A 23,360-nucleotide genomic window follows, 5' to 3' on the forward strand; every position below is an offset into this window, starting at 1 on the left:
GAGAGTGTAAATCACAACTGAAAAAAGACTTCAAGATCTCTGATCAGTTAACTTGTTGCTGATGCAAAAGTGAAAGGTGATAGTCACTCAGTCATGTCTGACTCTTCGTGACCCCATGGACTGTAGCCCGCCAGATTCCTCTGTCTATGGGATTCTCCAGGCAAGAATACTGGTGTGGGTAGCCATTCCCTTCTCCAGGTGATCTTCCCGACCCAGGGATCGAACCCAAGTCTCCTACATCACAGGCGGATTTCTTACCGTATGAGCCACCAGGGTAGCAGGGTCACCCCATCACTCCCTACACTGCAGGCGTGCGGGGATGAAGGCTTCCAGGCACTCCCCAGGCTCAGGTGGACCCTCCTGGGCCTACAAACCCCGTGAGCAAGGGACCAGCACCCCGAAGGCTGACTCCGTACCTTCAGGAATGCTTCCTTCTGTTCGAGGTGCTTGCTGATCATGGGGGTGACGTGGTCCGTCTCGGAGTTGGGGCCCAGCTTGTCGGCCCCTCCGCACCAGTCCTCTTCCCTCTTGTACTCCTGCTCCAGGCTCTCCAGGACGCTGCAGACCTGAGGCGGGACAGGGGTGGGGCTCAGTGGGGCCTCCCGGCAGGGGGCGGAAGGGGCGGCCGGTCCTGGCCCGAGTACCGAGGTCATCGCTGGACATGGGGATGCACACGGACTTTTCAGAACAAGGACAGACGAAAGGGGATTTTCCTGTCTCAATCTGCCCTGCTTCAGGACATATATTTAAATAAGAGGAAAAGGGATGTCTCTTCTCAGATCCTTTCCAACCTGTTATTCCTTGATACCTAAGGAATAATAATCCTAATAAGCAAAAATAATCCTAAATCTATGGGGCTGCTCTTCTCTGCTACGCTGGGACTTGACTGGTCCGGGAATGCCTGGCCAGGCAGGGACTGAGTCGCCCGAGGGAGCCGGGCCCGGGGGATGCGTGGGCAGGGGCCCCCACCTGCTCTGAGGTCTTGTAGAAGGCCACGGACGCGTTCACCAGCTTCAGCCGGTCTTCCATCTTGAGCATGAGCTGCTGCCAGTGTGAGGCGACCTTCTCGGCACAGTCCCGGATCATGTCCATGTCGTAGTGATTGGCCTGCAGCATGGCCTCGGCCTTCTGCTGGACCTGCAGGGCGCTCTGGTGTGTCTTCTAAGGGGGAGGGGAGAGAGGGAGGCTCTTCAGTTGGGGGGTCACGCCACACACACACGGGGAAGGCTGCGGCTTCTTCAGGTCTGCTTGCTTTCATGGAAACAACAACTCCAGTTAACACGATTTCATTAGGACACTCGGAAAAACACGGCTGGCAGGTTAGTGAAAGGAGTCCTTATGCCGACCCACAACTGTTTGTGTTTGCCCAGTGAAGGATGAAATAAATGCCTTAGGAATTTTCCAGCATGGGTCTCGGCTGCAGGGTTTTCAACTTTTCAGAAATAGTAGGAAAAACCCTTAGCGGCCAATATTCTAAAAAAAAAAAAGCTGCTGAAATGTTCCGAGTGTATTGTGCCTATTGATCCTTCTCATAAGAGCAGCCAGAGGCAAATGAACGAGTGGAGAAAAAGGTGGCCTAAGTGAACATTCTTTATTTCACTTGGACCTTATACTTTGGACAAGTCAGGTTTTCAAGAACTATTGATTTAAAAAAAAAAAAGAGAGAGACACAGTTAAAAAAAAAGCCAAGAATGAACCAACTGTGCTCTCTGGAGGTCCGTGCCAGACAACGGATCTATGAAAATCCATTGGATCTATGAAAATAACCCACCCCCAGCACACGCCCTGCTCTGTCAAGACTGGTTACACAGCAGTGGGCTGTGCCTCTGAGACCAGCAAAATGGATGGAACCTCAGCGAAGACCCCAGCTTGGGCGCCCTGATGCCAAGGTGTTCCTGCCAGGGGCCTGCCAGCCACGGGACAGCAGGGGGTCGGCAAGAGGCACCCTTCAGCCTCCAGGACCCTTGTGGTGAGGTCACACTGGCGGCATGGGCACATCCAGCACTTGCTGGACTACCTGCTCCTGTGATACGCTAACTGCAGGTTTGTAGGCATGGCTGTCTTGGGCCCAGGGTCGGGGCCGCAGGACGGGGCCTAGCGGGCTGGCCCTGAGGCCGGAGGGGCCGGGATCCGAGGGCTCCAGGGTCCCTACCTCGATGGCGTGCTGGAACTGCTCGTGCTCCCTCTGCAGCTGCTCTGCCTCCTGCAGCGAGCTGGCCGCGATGAGCCCGGCGTTCAGCATGGACTCTCCATTGCGGATCCAGCCCAGCACCTAGAACACAACACAGGGGACTCCCAGCAGCGGCCCCTCCCGGGGCGTCCGGGCACGGTGCAGCGGTGACGCGGCCCGAGGGCTGAACAGTCAAGCGGCTCCTGTTGGCCACGGAGCACTGACTTCCTTGTGACCCTACCGGCAACTGCCTGCTTCCCTTCCGTGCGATCTGAGCGTTAAGTGCTGCATTTTGAAATTAATTCTGGGGCCTCCCTGGTGGCTCAGGGGTAAAGAATCTGCCTACCAGTGTAGGAGACACACGGGTTCCTTCCCTGGTCCGGGAAGATCCCACAAGCCTTGGAGCAACTAAGCCCGTGCACCGCAATGACTGAGCCTGTGCTCTAGAGCCTGGGGGCGGCAACCACTGAGGCCAGCGCGTCCAACAGCCTGTGCTCCACGAGACAAGCCACTGCAATAAGAAGCCTGCACACCGCAGCTAGAGAGTAGCCTCCACTCGCCACAACTCGAGAAAAGCCCAGGCAGCAAGGAAGAACGGGGCACAACCAAAAATAAAAAAACAAAATTTTACACACACACGCACAAACATATATAAAACCTTAACTTTAAAAACTAAAAGTAAAATTAATTCTGTCATGTTTAGTTTCAAGTGAGAACTGAAAAAGGTTGAGCATCCAGAAGAGTGATCATTAGTCCATGGGTCAAAACAGACTGAGAATCACATGGTAGAAAACCTACTACTGCAAAGAACTTCCTGATAATAAAAAATACATGCATCTTTCACTCCTTTAGGGCATGAGGAACATGCAGAATAACCAAACTGCTTGATAAGCTCCTTGATCTCACTAACGTATCCTCCACATTAGCGTCAGTGCTGAGACAGCACAGGAGCCAAAGGATGAACTCTGCTGTCCACTGAAAATCAGGACCACACCACCAGTTTCCATCACGGAACCAGAAGTCAGTTCTGACTGTGGAAGCCACGGGGAGTGTGGAAGGTCAATCAGGACAGTCGCTTATAGCAGAAATGGTTGGTTACCTACCCAATACCTACTTTCCTCATCGCTTTTATTCAGAAAAATCCCAACTTGGGGAAAAGAGCTTAAGATAAAGCCACTTCTCAGCTATGATGACAGCTTGCTACAGGTATGATGTAATTTCAGCCACTGAGACCAAAGCAGGAGCTTTGGGGAGCATTTGGGGAACATGTTTCTTTACTGATCCAGGTGCTGCTGCTTTCTTGTTATGCTTTTCCCTTCCTGATGCCTGGAATGTGGAGGTGATGGCTGGGGCTACAACGGCCATTTGGCAGCCATTTGGCAACCACTAAGTCCCCTCTGATCAAACTTAACCTGTGTTTTTCTGTGCATCTACCAGAATCCTGGGAATCCATACTTCCATGGCTTCCCTGGCTCATGAGGTAAAGTGTCACGGACATGCTTAATACACACAGGCATGGAATCCCACAGGCACTGAGCTGAAACCAATCTGTTCCAGATGTTCATTTTTATTTTGCCATGCTATCTGGGAGGTGGCAGTATAGAGTTCTGACAAAACAAGAAGACCCCAGCCATAGAGAGCCTGTGGTCTGGGGCAGACTGATAATAGCTTATTTGGGGAGGGAAAAAAAAAATCATATATTTATTCAGCCCAGGAAGCACCATGTTCAGAGTTTCAGGCAAGAGATTACCAATGACAAAACAAGCGAAGTGGAGGTGACTCGTAAGTGATCGGCCTGCCGGGTGGCGAAGGCTTTTCTACTAGAGCAGTAAGCGCACGGCTGCCCGGGCACTGGCTGTTCCAGCTAGCTGCAGCTGCGTCAGGGGGTGTGCTCTACCCTTACATCAGGAGGGCTGTGATGTAGGGCCACCCTTTCCCAGTGCTCGCACACGGTCCCTGTGGGCCTGGCTCGGACCTCCGGCCGTTCCTTTACCTGCTTGACCTCGGCCTGCAGGTGGCGCAGCTGCACGCACTGCTCCAGGTGCTTCCGGTGCTGCTCAGCTGCAAGGTCCAGTTCCTGCTGCTTCTCGTGCAGAAACTCCAGGAGGTCCTGGACCCGCGTGGCCATGTCCACATCTCTGTCGCAAAGCAGCTCCACACCTGTGGACGTTGAAGGGACGCCCTGAGTTCAACCAGCGCTTCAACCTGTTCTTAACGGGTGCATGATGCACACGCTGCACCTGGAACCTGACCTACCTACCCGGCGGGGGCCAAGCCGTGACTGGGAAGGCTGAAGCCAGCAGAGGCGGTTTATGTGCACCTCCGAGCACACAAGTGTGTCTCAGAGGATGAGCGTGATGGGGTCCAAAGCCAAATTTAAGGAACAGCTAATCAAACCAACGCGGGAGATCTGGGTTGGAAAGATTCCCAGGAGGAGGGCATGACAACCCACTCCAGTATTCTTGCCTGGAGAACCCCACGGACAGAGGAGCCTGGTGGGCTACAGTCCATGGGGCTGCAGAGCTGGACACGACTGAGCGACTAAGCACAATCAAACCAAACTCATTACCTATCTATCTGCTTTTCCTCCTATACTGATATCTGATCAAAGTGAGAAGTCCTTTATAAACGAGCGAACTTTGGCTTATTTTTGGTATCCACCACATATCCGTTCAACTCTTGAGAAAGCACAGAATCTGACTTGGGTAACAGGAGTAATGCAGTATGCAGTTGCTGCTAAATTTCTAACACTACAGTCCCCTCCACGGTTTTGAGCCTACAGTGACATCTGCTGGTAAAATGTAAACTAAGAAAAAAAAAACAAAGGACATGAAAATATTTTCTTGGGGTTTACTTTTCATTCATGGAGATAAAACAATAAATCATTTGTAAAACAAAACTTCATGCCACTTGAAATAACATGAAAGAATATTAGGGGGAAGTACACTAGTCATAATGTTAAATGTGACCATATCATGTGGGTGAGGGCTTCCCTGGTGGCTCACATGGTAAAGAAACTGCCTGCAATGTAGGAGACTGGGGTTCAGTCCCTGGGTTGGGAAGATCCCCTGGAGAAGGGAAAGGCTACCCACTCCAGTATTCTTGCCGGAAGAATCCCCATGGACAGAAGCAGCCTGGAGGGCTACAGTCCATAGTGTCGCAAAGAGTCGGACACGACTGAATGACTAACATCACTTTTACGTGGGTGAAAGCAAGTGCACGTTTCCATTCAGAGAGCAGGTGGAACACCTGAATCCCAGGGCGAGCGGCCCGCAGAGCCGTCGCCCTGAGAGGAGCCCCAGCCGACACGGGCGGGCCATGCTGCTCACCGGAGGCCTGCACCTCGTTGACGTACTGCAGCAGGTCCTGCCCCTGGTGGATGACGTCGAAGGTCAGGTTGTTCATGGTCAGGGCCTTGTCCGCGTGGTGCTGCAGGCGCTGCTCCGCGATCGTGAGGTCCTCCGTGTCGAAGTCGTTCATCTGCTGAGAAAGCTCATCGTTCCAAGACTCCAGGTCTGAGATGATCTGACAAGGGAAATTATCTGCTTAGGACCAAGACGTGAAGAATGAAAACCTGCTGTGACACCTCTCAGGGCCGAGTCAGGGAGGAAGAGATGGATGAGACTGCGTCAGAAGGACACAGAAGCCAGTGGATGGGGCTCCTGCTGGCCAAAGACAGGACAGTTAGACCCTAAAAAATGACCACAACTGAATCAAATTAACTGACTATAAAAAAGCCCATTAATTCCCAGTGACGTTAGACGAGAAGAGCTGAAACCCAAAAAGTTAATGAAAAGCTCTTTGGTTCTGATTAAAAGGAATCAAGCTTTATCCTCAAAATTGGTTCTTAAAGGAGAAAACTAATTATTCAAGCACAAAATGATGAGGAAAAGTTCCTCTTTATGGTTAAATCTAGCTATTAGGTGTAGAAATAATAAAATTAGAAAACTTCTTTCTAACAAAAAATCCTAGTAAAACACCTATTCAGGTCAAGGTCATCAGCACCTAATGGACTATCAGAGAGAGGCTGATGGGGCACCTCCTGGGATTGCAGACTACCCGCAGCATCCCTGAAGAAGGGGGACCAGACAGGACACAGGCCGCCTTGTGGAAGAGCCAAGTGGGGTCAGCTGTGGAGCCTTGGGAACCAAAAGGAACCCGAATCTGATCGGGTCTTTCCATCTACCTTCTTTGGAGAAGGAAATGGCAACCCACTCTAGTATTCTTGTCCAGGAAATCCCATGGGCAGAGGAACCTGGTGGGCTACACAGGTCATGGGGTTGTAAGAGTCAGACATGAGTTCCGTGACTAAACTACCACCACCATCCACCTTGTAAGGTTACAGACAATGCCAAGGCAAGAAACAGGGTTAAACAGCCTAGTAGAAATCAAGTAAAAAAGGCAAAATGTGGGACTTGGTTCTTTTGATACTTGTTACTTCAACGAGTCATCACACAGAAAAAAAGAGAAGGGCAGAGAGAGACACTTCCAGGTGAAAACATTAACCGCAAATGCAGGAGCAGACCCCACGTGCCTCCTCTCTGCAGCACTTGTAGAAAGCTGAACAGAGGCTGAGTGTTAGCAGGTAACAAAGAAACACTCTTAAACCGGCACGGTGCTTGGGATGTGGTCATGTAAGAAAATGGCCTACTTTTCAGAGGTACTTACAAAGTCTTTAGGAGTGAAACGCTACCGGCTGGTAGAGTTTTCCTCTAAAACATCACAGCACAGCAATATCTAAAGGATACTTGGTAAGATGGGCAAATTCATCGAATTCAGAGGATAAGCACTTGGAAAGCCGCTGTACTATTTTTGCTACTTTTATGCAGGTCTGAAAACTTACGTGATATACTTTTTAAAAATAATGACCAGAATTATAAAATCCAGAAAAGAGGAAAAACTTTCTTGTGAACAAATATTATCTTTACATTTCCCATGGATCCTAATTTCTTTTATCCGTAGAAGCGGTAGTGAAATTAATTTGAGAATGTGAGAGTTTACACAGAATTCAGCTGTGAGATGGGAAAGAATAAAAATCTTAAGGCTTCTCCAAATTCCTATTGCCCAAATCTTCCTGATTTCTTCTTTTATTATGGGGTCTGTATAATGTATGTGTATGTTACATTAATATATTCATTTATAAGTTAATTCACTTATTATATCCACTTGCAAATTAATAATTTTAAACAATGCCAAGTTAGACATAAACCGAGAAGTCACAAGGAAAATACTTTTTAAAAGAAAAAAATTACCATAACTTTAACCTTGATCTCTATTCTAAGGGAAATTTTCTTTCTTAATGTTTGTTTGCTTTCTGACCCTGAGGGAGAAGAATTAGGTGTGGTGATGAGTTACAGACTCAGCCACAGTGCCTCACACAGACAACGTCAGGCTCAGAAAACACTCAAGAAATGGACAATAAACAAAGATCAATGTGCTAAAAGCAGCAGGATTCAAAAACACTCACTGAGCACAAGGAAACCCTGGCGACGGCCAAGATCAAGGAGCATCGGGAAAAAAAAATTCCTGTCTCCACGTTTGGCATTACGGCTTGTTAATCACCATGCAAGTCAAGAAAATAAACCTGTGGCAAACACAAAGCTCAAGAAAGTGCAAGGCTTTTTTGAACAGGATTCTTTGAAGAAATAACTCAGATACCATTTTTTTTTTTTAATGTATTCCTGAATTTTTAGACAGTCCTTTTCCTTCTAAATGTACAGAGAGCTATGGCTGTTTTCTGTGACTGTCACAGGATACTAGCATAAGGCTCTGGCTGTTCTTTTCATATCAACAGAACAGATTTTATTCGGGCGATCTGAAGACTGAAATCCCAATATTTTAAACTATAGGAAACACTGCTTCACTTTTGAGAGATGGAAAGGGTATTTCAATTCAAATACAAGTGATACAGGGGATTTTTAAACACTGACCAGGTACCATGAATTTTAAACACTGACCAGGTACCATGATTTTTAAACACTGACCGGGTACCATGATTTTTAAACACTGACCAGGTACCATGAATTTCTTCCATGAGACCACGCCATGCCTGCTATGGGCAGTCAGACGGGGCATTTTCCCAGACAAGAGAGGAAATCTCAGCAAAGCCTAACGTGCTCAGGTTTTCACATTTTCAGGATTACTCTAGAGAAACAGAAGGCTCTCAGGCTATGACATTTTAAAAGCTTTTAGACTTTCTTTTAGCTGGTCTGTGACTGAACTGTAGGCTTAATTTCTCAGCTTAGGAAAACACTTATCCCTGGCTGCGCATGCTGGCTTTGTTCGAGGCCATGCAGAACTCTGTGGCTATGGTAGGGGGGAAATGCATGCTTTTGGTTCCTGATTTACATTTTAGGTTTTTGGTTCCTGATCCACTACGAACAAAATTAGTGGAGGTGATGGAATTCCAGCTGAGCTATTTCAAATCCTGAAAGATAATGCTGTGAAAGTGCTGCACTCAATATGCCAGCAAATTTGGAAAACTCAGCACTCGCCACAGGACCAGAAAAGGTCAGTTTTCATTCCAATCCCAAAGAAGAGCAATGCCAAAGAAAGTTCAAACTATCATATAGTTGCACTCATCTCACATGCTAGCAAAATAATGCTCAAAATCCTCCAAGCTAGGCTTCAACAGTTCATGAACTGAGAACTTCCAGATATACAAGCTGGATTTAGAAAAGGCAGAGGAACCACAGATCAAATTGCCAAAGTCCACTGGTTCATAGAAAAGCCAAGAGAATTCCAGAAAAATATCTACTTCTGCTTCACTGACTATGCTAAACCCTTTGACTGTGTGGATCACAATAAACTGTGGAAAATTCTTCAAGAAAGAGATGGGAATACCAGACCACCTGACCTGCCTCCTGAGAAATCTGTATGCAGGTCAAGAAGCAACAGTTAAAACTGGACATGGAACAACGGACTGGTTCCAAATTGGGAAAGGAGTACGTCAAGGCTGTATAGTGCCACCCTGCTTATTTAACTTATATGCAGAGTACATCATGCAAAATGTTGGGCTGGATGAAGCAAGCACAAGGTGGAATTAAGATTGCAGGGGAAAATATCAATAACCTCAGATATGCAGATTACACCACCCTTAGGGCAGAAAGCGAAGAGGAACTAAAGAGCCTCTTGATGAAGGTGAAAGAGGAGAGTGAAAATGCTGGCTTAACACTCAACATTCAAAAAATTAAGATCATGGCACCCGGTACCATCACTTCATGGCAAACAGATGTGGAAACAATGGAAACAGTGACAGACTTTATTTTCTTGGGTTCCAAAATCACTGCAGATGGTGACTGCAGCCATGAAATTAAAAGACGCTTGCTCCTTAGAAGAAAAGACAAACCTAGACAGCATATTAAAAAGCAGAGAAATTATTTTGCCAACAAAGGCCCATACAGTTAAAGCTATGGTTTTTCCAGCTGTCATGTATGGATATGAGAGTTGGACCATAGAAGGCTGAGTGCTGAAGAATTGATGCTTTTGAACTGTGGTGTTGGAGAAGACTCGAGAGTCCCTTGGACAGCAAGGAGATCAAATCAGTCAATATTAAAGGAAATCAATTCTGAATATTCAGTGGAAAGACTGACCCTGAAGCTCCAGTACTTTGGCCACCTAATGCTAAGGATTGACTAATTAGATAAGACCCTGAGGCTGGGAAAGACTGAAGGCAGGAGGAGAAGAGGGCAACAGAGGATGAGCTGGTTGGATGGCATCACTGACTCAATGGACATGAGTCTGAGCAAACTCCAGGAGATGGTGAGGGACAGGGCAATCTGGCCATGCGAAGTCCATGGGGTCGCAAAGAATCAGACATGACTGAGCGACTAAACAACTACATTTTAAAACAGGAGTTTCATGAAAGAAGAAACACAATCAAAATAAAATTCTCCCTTTTGCAGCAGCATTAATACAAACAAAGCCAACTTTTTCTTGTTTTTCAAATACCAAAATATCCTGGAAGGAATACTTCAAATAGTGCTTCTCATTGCTTCTTTGTATTCCCTAATTGAAACTATTTAAGCAGCAGCTACGTTTATAGGAGTAACTTCTGCGAAATGGAGGTGAGAGAGGAGGGCAGCTACGCAGGCTCTTCTGTTCATGCAGCATTGCTCCCTGACCCTGAGACCCCCCCCAATGCTGCTCTCTGACCCTGAGACCCCCCCAATGCTGCTCCCTGACCCAGAGACCCCCAGTGCTGCACCCTGACCATGGCCATGGCTGGACACGATGAGCTGAGACCAGTGTGTCTCTTCTCTCCGTGGCTCCATATGGATGGGAAAGTCAAGACCAAAGCCCTTGAGCAGGCTTGACCAGGCAACATGGGCAGAGTTTAACTCCTTGTCATCACCGGTTAACAGTTAAGAAGGCCTTTCTTTAATGTAATAAGAAGCTGACAGAAGTTTAGATAAGCAGCCACGAAAGGAGGGGCCCACATACCAAACTGCCACTTGGGGCTGGGCTGAGGGACCCAGGACCACTTCAGGCAGAGGGTCTGCTCAGCTGAGGGAGCTCTGCGCCCGTCTTCTGCAGTATGCGGGGTCCGGACCCCCCTGCCCTCACAGCTCTGTCCTAAACGTAGGTCAAGTGACAAGACAGCCCGCTCTGCAGACTCTGGCCAGCGGGCATGGGCGACCTGGGATGCCTGGAGGTACCTGAATATGCAGCAGGCAGGCCCCTGCCAGCAGCTCATAAAGCCCTCAGGCTCCAGAAAGCCAGCCTCACCAGGGAGTTCTGGTTCCTTTCATCCTGTTTCACACACTTTCAGCGCCATCCAGCGATAATGACTTCTGCTTGAACTTCCTCAAGTTCAAAAACATAAAGTCTTGCCTGGCAGAAAATCAAGAAACAGCCTCTTCCTGATGAAGAAAAGAAACCTGTCCTTTCTCCTAGTCACGTATAAGGTGCAATAGTCGATTTTTAGATAAGAATTACAGGCAGCCTGAGAACATTTCTGTGGGGGAAAAAAAAGGTGGGGTGGGGCGGGGGTGGGTAGGGTGTTTCCTGGGACATAAAACACCATTACTGCAGGCTCAGGGAGCACTCAGTCTCAGAGGGACAGGAAGAGGACAGGGTGGGAAGGACCATCGCTGCCCTGAGCCTCTGCCTCCAGGACGAGGGGACAGCTGTGCGGGGGCCTGGTCCAGGGTGACCAGCCTAGGGCACAAGGTAGCCCTCTCTGCAGAAGCCCTGCCTGGGCGCCACCCTCACAGCTCGCTCGCTTTGCTCTCCTTCTGTGTGGTGTCTGCCCGCTGCCCACCTGCCTCCCCCAAGGCCGAGCCCCCGATTCGGGGGCCGAGCTGGGGTGGGGGCCACTCTGTCCCTCCTCGTCCTCCTCCTGGTGCAGACGGAAAGGGGGACAGTGGGCGAGGGTGGGGCCTGGACGGAGTGGGCAGTGGGCGAGGGCGTGGCTCAGAGGGGGGCGGGGCTGGACGAGGGCAGGACACTCACATCGATGGCGTCCCGCTCGAAGATGCGCAGCTGCAGGAAGAGCTCCAGCTTGATCTTGCGCTCCTGGAAGAGCTCCTCCATCTGCGCCTGGGCCTCGTCCAGCTGCTGCAGCACCGTTTCAATGTGGCTGATGGAGCTGTTGTGCGGCGTCTTGTTGCTGGAGATGGCTGAGTCCCTGCGAGGAGGCGGGGGTGCAAACAGGAATTGGAAGGGAAGCCCCTGTCGGTGCTGGGGGGCTGGGCCGGGGGAAGGAGCCGGCAGGAAGCGGGGCTACAGCTCTCAGAAAAGAAGCCGCCCCTCCAGCCCAACCACCCCAGGCTTCCCCGGGGCCCAGGACACGCTGAGGAACACCTCCCGCTCCTCCTCATAGCCTATCTCAGAAGCAGGCGGCCAGCCACCACACAAATCATCCCAGGGAGCTTCAGCTTCAGCCCCCTTCCTTATTAAGTGGAGAAGAAAGAATTCCTATTTGCTACAGAGGACGAGATGGCTGGATGGCGTCCCCGACTCAATGGACATGAATTTGAGCAAATGCTGGGAGATGAAGGACAAGGAGGCCTGGCTTGCTGCATTCCATGGGGTGGCAAAGAGTCAGACACAACTGAGCGACTGACCAATAACAATTTACTACAAAGAGCAGCACCAGGTCAGCTGTGAGTGTTTCCGTGTGAAGCAGCTCACTGAGCCTTTATCACGGAAGGACTGCCTGACTCTCAGCAAAGCCAGCATCGCGGGAAGACGTCAGTGACTATTAGATAAGCTGACCCTGAGTGATACAGCAGGGGGTCCACGTAAAGGCGGCCCAACCCCAGCCTGCCTCCTGTCTTCCCCGCATAAGCAGCACCTGAGTGTCACCAGAGGCCAGGCCTGCCTGAGCCTGGACTTGCAGGGGAGGGACGCCTACCACACTCTAGAAAACCAGCATGCTCTGGGCCCCAAGGACGCAGTCCTGGGAGGTTTAAATTCATCTGGTTTGTAAAGAAATTTCAGTCAGTAATAGGTCGATGTTAAAAGGAAATATTAATAAGATCTGAATTCTGAGAAAGTTTATCGTGTGTGTTGGTTGCTCAGTCGTGTCTGACTCTTTGAGACCCCATGGACTGTAGCCCGCCAGACTCCTCTATTCATGGGATTCTCCAGGCAAGGATACTGGAGTGGGTTGCCATTTCTTCCTCTAGAGGATCTTCCCAACCCAGGGATCAAACCCAGGTCTCTTGCATTGCAGACAGATTCTTACTGTCTGAGACACCAGGGGAATTTATTAGTCAATGCCATAAAGAGAAAAATCGTAAAAAGAGTGAAAGAAAACCGAAGGAGGAAAAAAAAAGAAAGGAGAGACATGTTAAGTCTCCTCTGCATGGATGTTATTCATTTTCTACCTAGTTGGACAGAGTTATAGTAAATGGTTCAAAAAAGCAGAGCGGGTAAGAGTGCCCCGCAGACCTCAGAGCACTGGGGGGCTGGGATAGGGTGCTGAGACAGGGGTGGGGGTAGAGACAGAGGGGCTAGGATGGGAGAACTGGGACCGGGGGGTGGGTAGAGGCAGGGGACTGGGACAGGGGCAGGGATAGAAGACAGGGACGAGGGGTAGGGACAGGGGGCTGGGGCAGGGGGCAGGGATGGGAAACAGGGATGGTGGGCTGGGACGGGGGTGTAGGGACAGAGGGGCTGGGGCAGGGGGCTGGGATGGGCGCAGGGATGGGGGGCTGGGACGGGGGTGTAGGGACAGAGGGGCTGGGGCAGGGGGCTGGGATGGGTGCAGGGATGGGGACAGGGACGGGGGGCTGGGACGGGGGTGTAGGGACAGAGGGACTGAGACAGGGGCAGGGATGGGGGCAGGGATTGGATACAGGGATGAGGGGTAGGGACGGGGGCTGGGGCAGGGGGCTGGGATGGGGGCAGGGACGGGGGTGTAGGGACAGAGGGGCTGGGGCAGGGGGCTGGGATGGGCGCAGGGATGGGTGGGCAGGGACGGGGCCAGCCCACCTCAGCTGCTGGATCAGGTCCTCGCCTTCCTTGATGACGTTCACAGTCACCTGCAGGGTGGTCTGCTGCTGCTGGCCGAAGCGCTTGCTGAGGTCCTGCACGGCCTCCACGGACTCGGCGTACACGTCGTCCAGCAGCTCCTTCTGCAGCTCCTCCAGCCATGTCCACAGCTGCGGGGACAGCGCCATGAGGGGCCCTGTCCTGCGGCCCGGGGGAGGGGACCGCAGGCAGCTGCTCCCAGGGAGCCGGAAGGGAGGCGGGTGGCGGGGGAGGCACCCCACACGGCTGGCCAGCGGAACACAGAGCAGGACGCGAGGTGAAAAAACAAATAGGCAGCAAGCCCGGGGGGGTGGGGGGGGAGGACTGTCACAAAGAGGAGAAAGGAAGGGCGGGGGGTGGGCAGCGACTCTGCCAGTCCCTCCCGACAGAGCCACGAGCAAGAGGAAATGGAAAAGACCCACTGATGGCAGAACCTCTGCTAAATGGAACCGGCATCCTTCCACGTGCCTTCTGACTCTTATTTAGCACACAGATGGCTTTACTTTTAGCCAGAGCATTACAAATAGCATTATTGCTATTAAGCTGCAGTTCAGACAGGGGGGCTCTACATCCCTCAGAAAAGAAGGAAGAGCCCAGCGTGCTGCAATCAACCCATCTCCACACCCGGCAGGAGATTCGGATTCGACTGTGCCAGGTTCCCGCTCCCAGCCCAGGCCACGGCCAACCTGGCCACAGCTCACGAGAGGCGTGCAGGCTGCAAACGTGTGGTCACTGTCATGGCCAGGACCACCAACAAGGTGTCCATGGACCCAGGCGGGTAAAGATAACTCGGGACAAGAGTGGCTCCCAGACTGGCGGGGACACAGTATCTTGCCCGCTCCCAGGAAGCCTACTGCCTCCTCCAAATCCCTGGTCAGTGAGCAGCAAAGACAATTAATTAAATGGAGCGGGCTCTGGTGGCTTGGAAGTGGTTTGTGTGTGCAGAGAAAATGCTCCCTGCTTCCCTGGGGATGGAACAGTCACCTCCGGCGTCTTGTGCTAAGTCGCTTCAGTCGTGTCCGACTCTTTGCCCCTTAGGACTGTAGCCCACCAGGCTCCTCTGTCCATGGGGTTCTCCAGGCAAGAACACTGGAGAGGGTTGCTGTGCCCTCCTTCAGGGGACCTTTCTGACCCAGGGAGGGATAGAACCAGAGTCTCTTACGTCTCCTGAACTGGCAGGCGGGTTTTATACCACTAGCACCGCCTGGGTGGCTAGAGGTAGGTGTCTTATGAGTCCCTTACAGATGGCTGGCTGGGTAGCGGGGAGAGGCTTGCCCCTACCCTGCCCTGCCACGTAGGCCTCTTGGCAGAGAGAGCACCACAGCTTTACTGAGGCCTCACTGACACACAAGAAACCGCAGAAGTTTAAAATACAGGAAGTTTGCTACATACGAATGAGTTCTGCTCTGAGAACATGTTCGTACGTCCAATTTGTTTCTAAGTCCAACAAAGTTAGCCTAGGTACCGAACTAACACAACCAGCTATACAGCCCTGTACTGTAAAAGGTTTGTAATACTTTTCACACAAATAATTAAAAAAGAACACATTTTAATCTTGAAGTACAGTACCACGGAAGGTACGGTGGTAACAGTTCAACAGCTGGTACACGGGCTGGCATCGAGTGAACAGGCAAGAAGAGTCACTGACCAGGGGAGGGAGAGGAGGTAGGAGATGGTAGAGCTGAAGGATCGTCAGCAATGGGAGACGGAGGACCCGCTGCAACGTCACTCACACCTCACGCTGATGGAACGCACACATGCCATCTTTGAAAGTTCCAAACTTGGAGGTTCGCGTGCAGAGGACTTAGTATATACAGGTTCGCATGTAGGGCACTTACTCTATACGGTTTGATGAGCTCTGACACATGCAGGTCTGTGCGAAGGGCAATGCGGCTGCGACATGGGTGCTCCCTGACCTCGAGAATCTTCCCGAGGCCCTGGGGACCCCCTCCTCCCTCTCTGCTCCCCCTTCCCGGACAGCCACCAGCCTGCCTTCTGCCACTACAGACTAGCTTCCATTTTCTAAAATTCTATTCACAGGATCACCTTGTAGGTACTCATTTTTTTGGTCTGGCTTTTATCAGCATCGTTGAGACTTTATCCATACCACTGTGTGTATCAACAGGGCTTTCCTTTTCATTATTGAGCGGTATTCCATTCTGTGCTGATGACGCACCTTATCGGCTTAGATGGTGATGACATCTGGGCTGTTTCCAGCGTGCGTCACCCTGGTGTCTGCCTCTGCAGGCACCTGCACTTCCCTTTCTTGGAGGTACATGTCCAGGCGTGGAATGGCTGGATCACATGGTAGGTGTGGGCCAAACTGTTTTCCAAAGTGCCTCATTTCGCATCTACCCGCTGCAGTATGCGAGCGCTCCAGTCCTGCCACACCCTCAACCGATACCTGACGTGGTTGGTCTTTTTAATTGGAGACATTCGAAATGAGTGGGTTCTCATTACAGCTTAATTAGCCATTCCCTAATGACGAGTGAAGGCAAGTCCAAGCTAACCTTGTAAGAGTTCTTTTGTTGCTAAACACGCATTTAGTTCAAAACAGAGCACTGGCAGTTGGCTCTTTAATAGGCCAACTAAATTTAAAAATAAGGGGAGTGCTGGCAAAGGACTTACTTTTAGTCAAGTACTTGGGGCCACGAAGAGTTTATTTTACTAAAAATGTTAAAATGTCAACTTGTGTCATATTATTTACTCATTTTCGTAAGATAGCAAATTTCATACAATCCAAGGATTTTAATTAAAGGCATTTCAGAGAGAGGCTGGTCCAACACTATGATCTTAAAGAAGAGAGGCCCCAGGGTGATAAAGTAACCTGCACACATGGGCAAACCTATTAGCAGTGCCAGCTCAGGAGCAAAACCAGTCGAGTGTCAGGAAGGAGGCCCCCAGACCTGGTGACACTTCACACTGATACTGGATTTCAACATGAAAAAAGCTGTTCATCGACAGACCGAATATGGACTGATTTTCTGCACCATCTATAAAGAATAACATACTCTAGTTTTTTTTTTTTTCTTCTAAATTCTCATGAACATGGTTGCTGTTCAGTTCAGTTCAGTTCAGGCGCTCAGTCGTGTCTAACTCTTTGTGACCCCATGAATTGCAGCACACCAGGCCTCCCTGTCCATCACCAACTCCTGGAGTTCACTCAAACTCATGTCCATTGAGTCGGTGATGCCATCCAGCCGTCTCATCCTCTGTCGTCCCCTTCTCTTCCTACCCCCAATCCTTCCCAGCATCAGAGTCTTTTCCAATGAGTCAACTCTTCGAATGAGGTGGTCAAAGTATTGGTGTTTCAGCTTCAGTATCAGTCCTTCCAAAGAACACCCAGGGCTGATCTCCTTTAGAATGGACTGGTTGGATCTCCTTGCAGTCCAAGGGACTCTCAAGAGTCTTCTCCAACACCACAGTTCAAAAGCATCAATTCTTCGGCGCTCAGCTTTCTTTACAGTCCAACTCTTACATCCATACATGACCACTGGAAAAACCATAGCCTTGACTAGACGGACCTTTGGTGGCAAAGTAATGTCTCTGCTTTTGAATATGCTATCCAGGTTGGTCATAACTTTCCTTCCAAGGAGTAAGCGTCTTTTAATTTCATGGTTGCTGTAGTTATAAATAATAGGAATGATGAAAGCACTATGACCAGAAGAAATCTCTTAATTTGCTTTAATATTTCCCCTGAAAAACCTTTTATGGGAAGGTGATGACTTCACAATATATACAAGAATTAAGTGATTATGATGTATACCTGAAACTAGTATGTGTCAGTTATATCTCAACAGAAAAGTGTTATAGCCACAAATAATTTATAAAAACACTTTTCTCATAATATTGAATAACAATTATGTGTGGGTCCTGAAGCCAGATTGTCTTGAGTTCCAATCCTGACTTAACATTTCCCAGGGTGTGACTTGGGCAACTTAACCTGGATCTATGTCTTGGAGCTCCCATCCATAAAATGAACATGGTAATAACAATGCCTCCCTCAGGGAGTTACTGAGAAAAGTCAACAAGATGATATATATTTCTTCAAAATAAGTCAATGTTAGCCACTATTATAGTTTTATTCTTACAAGAAAAATTCTGATGATAAGAATCAGTTTTTGAAAGCGTTCTATGGATATTTTTCAAAACACGCCCCAGTTCCAACCAGCTGTTCAAAATAGGTCACTTATTCTTGTAAATTTAACACTGCACCACATTTAAATCTTTTGACCTCCCCAAACTCCAACACTTTAGCCACCTGACATGAAGAGCTGACCCACTGGAAAAGACCCTGATGCTGGGAAAGACTGACGGCAATCCGGAAAGAACCAGTTTATTCCCTCGACACCCTGGACCTCTCGACACGCATCCAGGGTGGAGGGTCCACGCCGTCCAGCCGGCTGTGGGGCCAGTGAAGGGCCCAGGTGTGGAGTAGACCACCAGGGTCCATCCTGGGTTCACACAGTTGAAAAGGGAAAAATAACCGAGGTAGAAGGACAGGCTACACATAAATCCACAATTGAAACGCCCAAAGATCCTTTACCGTTTTAGAATTCATCTCTCTGGGCCTACAGGAAATTCGTTTTGGAGGACAAAGTCTCAGAGAGAGGTAATTTCTGATGCCAGTTGATGATGAACTGAGACGTATCATAATAATACAACATGATTCAGGCAAAGTCTATTTTTAAGGTTTCAAAGTGGTACCTGTGATGCCTAAAATAACCTCTGAATAAAGGAATGGAGTCTCTAGGATACCTGTGAAACTTTCTACCACAGATTTCCTAAGGGGGAAAAAACTGCATTTCTGTACATGCTGCTAATTTACAATAAAAAAATAAACCTCTGCCCCACAGTGAGAGAGGAGCTGTAGTCTACCCAAGTTCTCAGCAGTCGGAATCTGCTTCTAAGAGAACCTTGTCTGCAGCCAGCGGATGGCCAGGCAGCCAGAGTGAGGCAATGCTGCCCTCTAGAGGCCATCTCTGAGTTATCGATGCAGAGAACGTCAACGCCGCCCAGAATGGGGTTGCAGGTATGTACAGACATGGATCGCAGGCCAGGTTCAGGAAGACAGGTGGGGTTTTTGGGAGAAAACCCAGTGCTAAGATGCGAGACAGCCTGGTCCTGGGTCCAGCATCCAGCTGGGTCGGACCCCCGTGTGCCGCCTACTCCAGCCCCTTCCCCACACCCTGCATACTGTGCTGGGTGAAGCCTAAAGAAGGGACGAAGGTTCTGCTGGGAAGAAGTTCCTGAAAAAGCCCCTTCTTCATTAGCGAAGCTCCTAGAAGCGCTCACTGGGGTGTGGAGCCCAGGCAAGGACTGAGTCTCTAACTGGGTCGGTGAAGAGGTCAGATGCAAGCCCTGAGACTTGGGGGCTGCTCCACCTGCAGCCTCGCCCAGGTGAAGGCTACAAGCCTGGGCCATCTGGAGGATCAGAGGAGGGTCCTTATCCCCTAGGCGACCTTGGGCAAGTCCTTGGCCTTCTCTGCCTTCAGTTTCCTCCTCTAAGAAATGGGAACGTTTCACCACGTATGCCTCCCCTAACAGGCAAAGCCAGTTTGGGAATCGAGAGAAAAGACCACAAAGGCGTGGCAGAGCTCAACCCCCACAAGCACCTCGGGAACAGAAGCCGCCACCACTGGTGCCCACATCCCTGCTTGTTTGTGACCATCATTCAGGTTCCAGTGGGAATGGGTGGGGTGCAGGGCCCGTGTGGGAACTGTAAGGGCCAGCAGCAGAAGTGGGCGGTTTCAATGCCAATTTACAGGCGGAATTGCAGAGGGTGCCTGCCACACACAGAAAACACGATTCTGTTTCTGGCAGAGGAAGCCTGAATCAAAGCGGAACTCTTCCAGCTACAAGCAGCATGTTCCTCAGTCTGAAATGAGCAATGGGGTCTTTTGGGGGCACATGCCTGTCACCTGACTGAGGAGGAAGGGTTTCAGGAGCACCTGGTTATTCTTGTAAGTGTTAGTTGCAGTCTGACTCTGCAACCCCATGCACTGTAGCCACCAGGCTCCTCTGTCCATGGGATTTTCCAGGCAAGAACACGGGAGGGGTTGGGTTGCCATTTCATTCCCCAGGGGATCTTATTAGTTCCCCGACCAGGGATCGAACCCACATCTCCTGCACTGGAAGGTGGGCAGTGGACCTCCGGGGAAGTCGCCTGCCTGTTCCGAGTCAAAGCAGACTCATAAATTAAAACCCATGAATGACATTTCTGTGACACATCTGGACTTACGCTTGCTGGGATCTTCTCAGAACCTATTTTCTTATCTGACATATCTGGCATATCTGGCAGACCCTGGTCTAGACTTTGATAAGCCTGTCCTCTGCACCAACCCACCCACTCGCAGGCTTCATGCGCGGGCAGAGGTCTACAGGGCAAATATCCTCCAGCCCCGCTGAGGTCATCCACTAACCGGCCCCCCACTGCCAGCCTCACCAGCCAGGGCTTTTAATACAGCCCCATGATTTCTGCTTCAGCACCAAGCCTGTCCTGGCTTTATGGCAACCTGCCCATTTTCAAGATAAATCGCTCTCAACACAACAAAGCAAGTTTTCAGGCTGGCTGGGTTTGGATGCGTAATCTCTCCAGATGTGCCAGATAGACATAGAAGTTCTGACTAGGTTAGTGGAGTCAGGTTAAAGATGCGGTGACCGCAGTGTCTGCTCCCCTATAAATGTGACACCAGGGATTAAAACCATCTGTCTGTGGGGCACGGGGTCCACCTGGATGACTGGTCTCCAGCTCCTACATCCCCTTCATCAACAAGCTGATTCGATTATGGGCCTGGGTTGGAAATGACTTCCTTATTCACATGCCAGGTGTGAATTACGAAAGAAAGGTTACAAACCCTTTCTTCCTGGCAAGGTCTCCTCGGAGATCGGTTTGGGAGGATAAGGACAGTCTTGACCGCGTGTTAACTGACACTCTCAACTGATTCTTTTTCACAGTCATTCAGCCCACATTGTTCTGTCTTGTGTACAAATTGAATGTCGAATGCTTGGTCAAATGCTCACTGATCCCACCGTATTGCTGTTGCTGTTTAGTTGCTAAGTTGTGTCCGACTCTTTGCAACCACATGGACTGCAGCCCACCAGGCTCCTCCCTCCACGGGATTCTCCAGGCAAGAGTACTGGAGTGGGTTGCCATTTCCTTCTCCAGGGGATCTTCCCGACCCTGGGATTGAACCTGGGTCTCCCGCTTTGCAGGCAGATGCTTTACCATCTGAGCCACTATGCCCTGAGAGAGAACCCAGCTTTAAACCACTCTCTAACAAAAATAATGTTTTAACATGAATTACACTAAACTGAAATGGCAACCCACTCCAGTACTCCTGCCTGGAGAATCCCAGGGACGGGGAGCCTGGTGGGCTGCCATCTATAGGGTCGCACAGAGTCGGACACGACTGAAGCGACTTAGCAGCAGCAGCAGCAGCACACTAAACTGAAAAAAGAATTTTCCTTTTAGATAATAACATCCATCTTTCCCAACTGGCCAAAACCCAAAGGTTTTCCACATATTTGTTTGGTGGAAAAAAAAAAATTCACTTATTTTGCAGCTTTGGCTGGAAACAAAAGTAGTGAGTGATGTAAACAAAGAAAGCCACACGTGCCAACGTGACGGAGCCAGGAGCAAAAGTTGTCTGGAGCCGCTTCCTCTGCCCCGGGCACTGCCCTGGACGCGGTGCTGGAGGTGAGCACCCGGCAAGGTTCTGACGGCTGACCTGAAGGGTCAGAGTGAGGCACCAACTCTGAGAAAGGGTGGCAGAGGCAGATCAAGCAGTTTCTGTTGCTCAAAGATGAGTAAGGGAGCTATCAGGGTTATACCCTGTAAATGATTAAATCATTTGTCAAGTAACAAGGCAGGGACGAGGAAAAACATGGACGTTTACTGGCAGCTAGCACCTGGAGTGTGTATGGCCCATAACCCTCAGAGATGCTGTTACTCCCAGTTCTGCAGAGAGAGCTGGGGTACCACGGAGCAGTCTGCCCCACGTCACTCGGCCAGCTAAGTCAGGGAATGTGCCACTCTTAACATACTTTCTTCATTATTTTAATAAAGATTATATTTTTACAGAAGGAAGTCAGAAATGATTAGAATTACTTTGGGAGATAGTCCTACCCAGGGGAAGACCACCTATTTAAAAAAAAAAAAAGAAAGAAATATCAGATACCACAACCTATGTGAAGATTTAGTTGATAAACCAACAGGGAGCAACTAAATGTCCAAACTTAAATCAAAGGCTCAGTCCTGCAAGGTCTAATGATGCAGCGGATGGTTTTAGACCCCGAGTGTCCCCTTACTTGTGGCCGTTCACCTGTTTGTTTGTATCTGTATCAGATAAACAAACTAAAGAAATCAAACATTTAAGAGCATCCTTAGAGAGTTCATCTAAGGAACTGAATATTAACATAAAAATTACCAAGATTTGATGGTATAAGCTAAACTTTACTTCCTAAAATATTCTGTTTGATATTAACCTTTCCCATTGACAAATATATCAAAGCATCCTGGACGTCTGAGATGTTAACAAGCTACAGGCCACACGTAAATTGCTGGCGGCAGTGTAAGATGGTACAGTCACGCTGGAAAAGTTTGACACTTTCTTTCAGAACAGTATGTGTTTAACCAAAGGACCCAGCGATCGTACTCTTGGGCAATTATCCCAGAGACATGAAAACTTAAGTTCATGCAAAAACCTGCACAGGAAGGTCCACAGCTTATCTTTTTGGAAAAATCAAAATATCCTCATTGTTCTTTAAAAGGTAAATTGTTCAGAAACTGAGATGTATCCATACCACGAGAGACCACTCAGTGACAAAGTACTGGGTCGTGAGACGACAGGGAAGGGTTCTGAGGGGAACTGTGCTGAGCAGAAAAAGCCAATCACAAAAAGGTACACATGGTATGATTCCATCTATGTAACATTTTTTAAATAAAATTATAGAGATGGAGAAGGACAGATGAGTGGCTGCCAGGGGTGAGGGGTGGGGGTAGGGGTGGGCATGGTTGTAAGGAGGGGGCACAGAGGAGTCCACTGGTGATGGGTGATTCTGTATGTGGAAGAGTGCTGATGGTTACATGAATCTACACACGACAAAACTGCATGAAGCTAAACGTGTGCTCGCATGTACACATACACACACAGGGGCGTGCACACTTGGGGAAACTCGAGTAAGCTCTGAAAGTGTGGCAAAGTCACGTTCACGCTCTGACAAGGCACATGGTTATGTGAGACGTGACCCCTCGGGGATGATGGGAAAAGGTGCAGGGATCTCCTGTTTCCCTTTCTCCCAACTTTCTGTGATCCTAAATATTTTATCAAAACAGGAAGTTACAAAAAGAAACTATGGCTCAAGGTATCACACATATGTAAGAATAAACAATAAAGCAAATCGTTTTAGAGACTACAGAGAGATGACCAAAAATAGAGCCAAGAAGGTCAAAGTAAAAGTCTTGAAAAGTTGGGAACCAAATTTTAGAGACCTTTGCACGGGAAACACAAAGGATTCGGAGAAATCAGTGCTGGAGAGGCTGGGGTCATCCGGAGAAGGACCATGATCCCTCCCCTGTGGGGAGTCCTGCCGTGAACAGACATGGGGCTTTTCTGGAAAGGGCAGAGTTCAGAAAACTTAGTTCAGAAACTAAGATCATGGCATCTGGTCCCAGCACTTCATGGCAAATAGATGGAGAAACAATGGAAAC

At 49.4% G+C, this 23,360-nt stretch overlaps 1 protein-coding gene across 4 annotated transcripts in view; it reads right to left on the reverse strand.

Moving 5' to 3' along the window:
• The window catches only part of TRIO (trio Rho guanine nucleotide exchange factor), a 361,479-nt gene that overhangs the window by 136,486 nt on the left and 201,633 nt on the right, over nt 1–23,360 (reverse strand). For all 4 annotated transcript variants that reach the window (XM_070774837.1, XM_070774838.1, XM_070774840.1 and 1 more), the window contains exons 12-18: nt 13,610–13,779; nt 11,624–11,798; nt 5,500–5,695; nt 4,164–4,330; nt 2,153–2,272; nt 970–1,161; nt 417–566 (exon numbers count right to left, since the gene is read on the reverse strand). In XM_070774837.1, the coding sequence (XP_070630938.1) occupies nt 417–566; nt 970–1,161; nt 2,153–2,272; nt 4,164–4,330; nt 5,500–5,695; nt 11,624–11,798; nt 13,610–13,779 (1,170 nt within the window). The remainder of the gene's footprint in view (nt 1–416; nt 567–969; nt 1,162–2,152; nt 2,273–4,163; nt 4,331–5,499; nt 5,696–11,623; nt 11,799–13,609; nt 13,780–23,360) is intronic.

The sequence above is a fragment of the Bos indicus genome, chromosome 20 (genome assembly GCF_029378745.1).
Source record: "Bos indicus isolate NIAB-ARS_2022 breed Sahiwal x Tharparkar chromosome 20, NIAB-ARS_B.indTharparkar_mat_pri_1.0, whole genome shotgun sequence".
NCBI classification, from domain to species: domain Eukaryota; kingdom Metazoa; phylum Chordata; class Mammalia; order Artiodactyla; family Bovidae; genus Bos; species Bos indicus.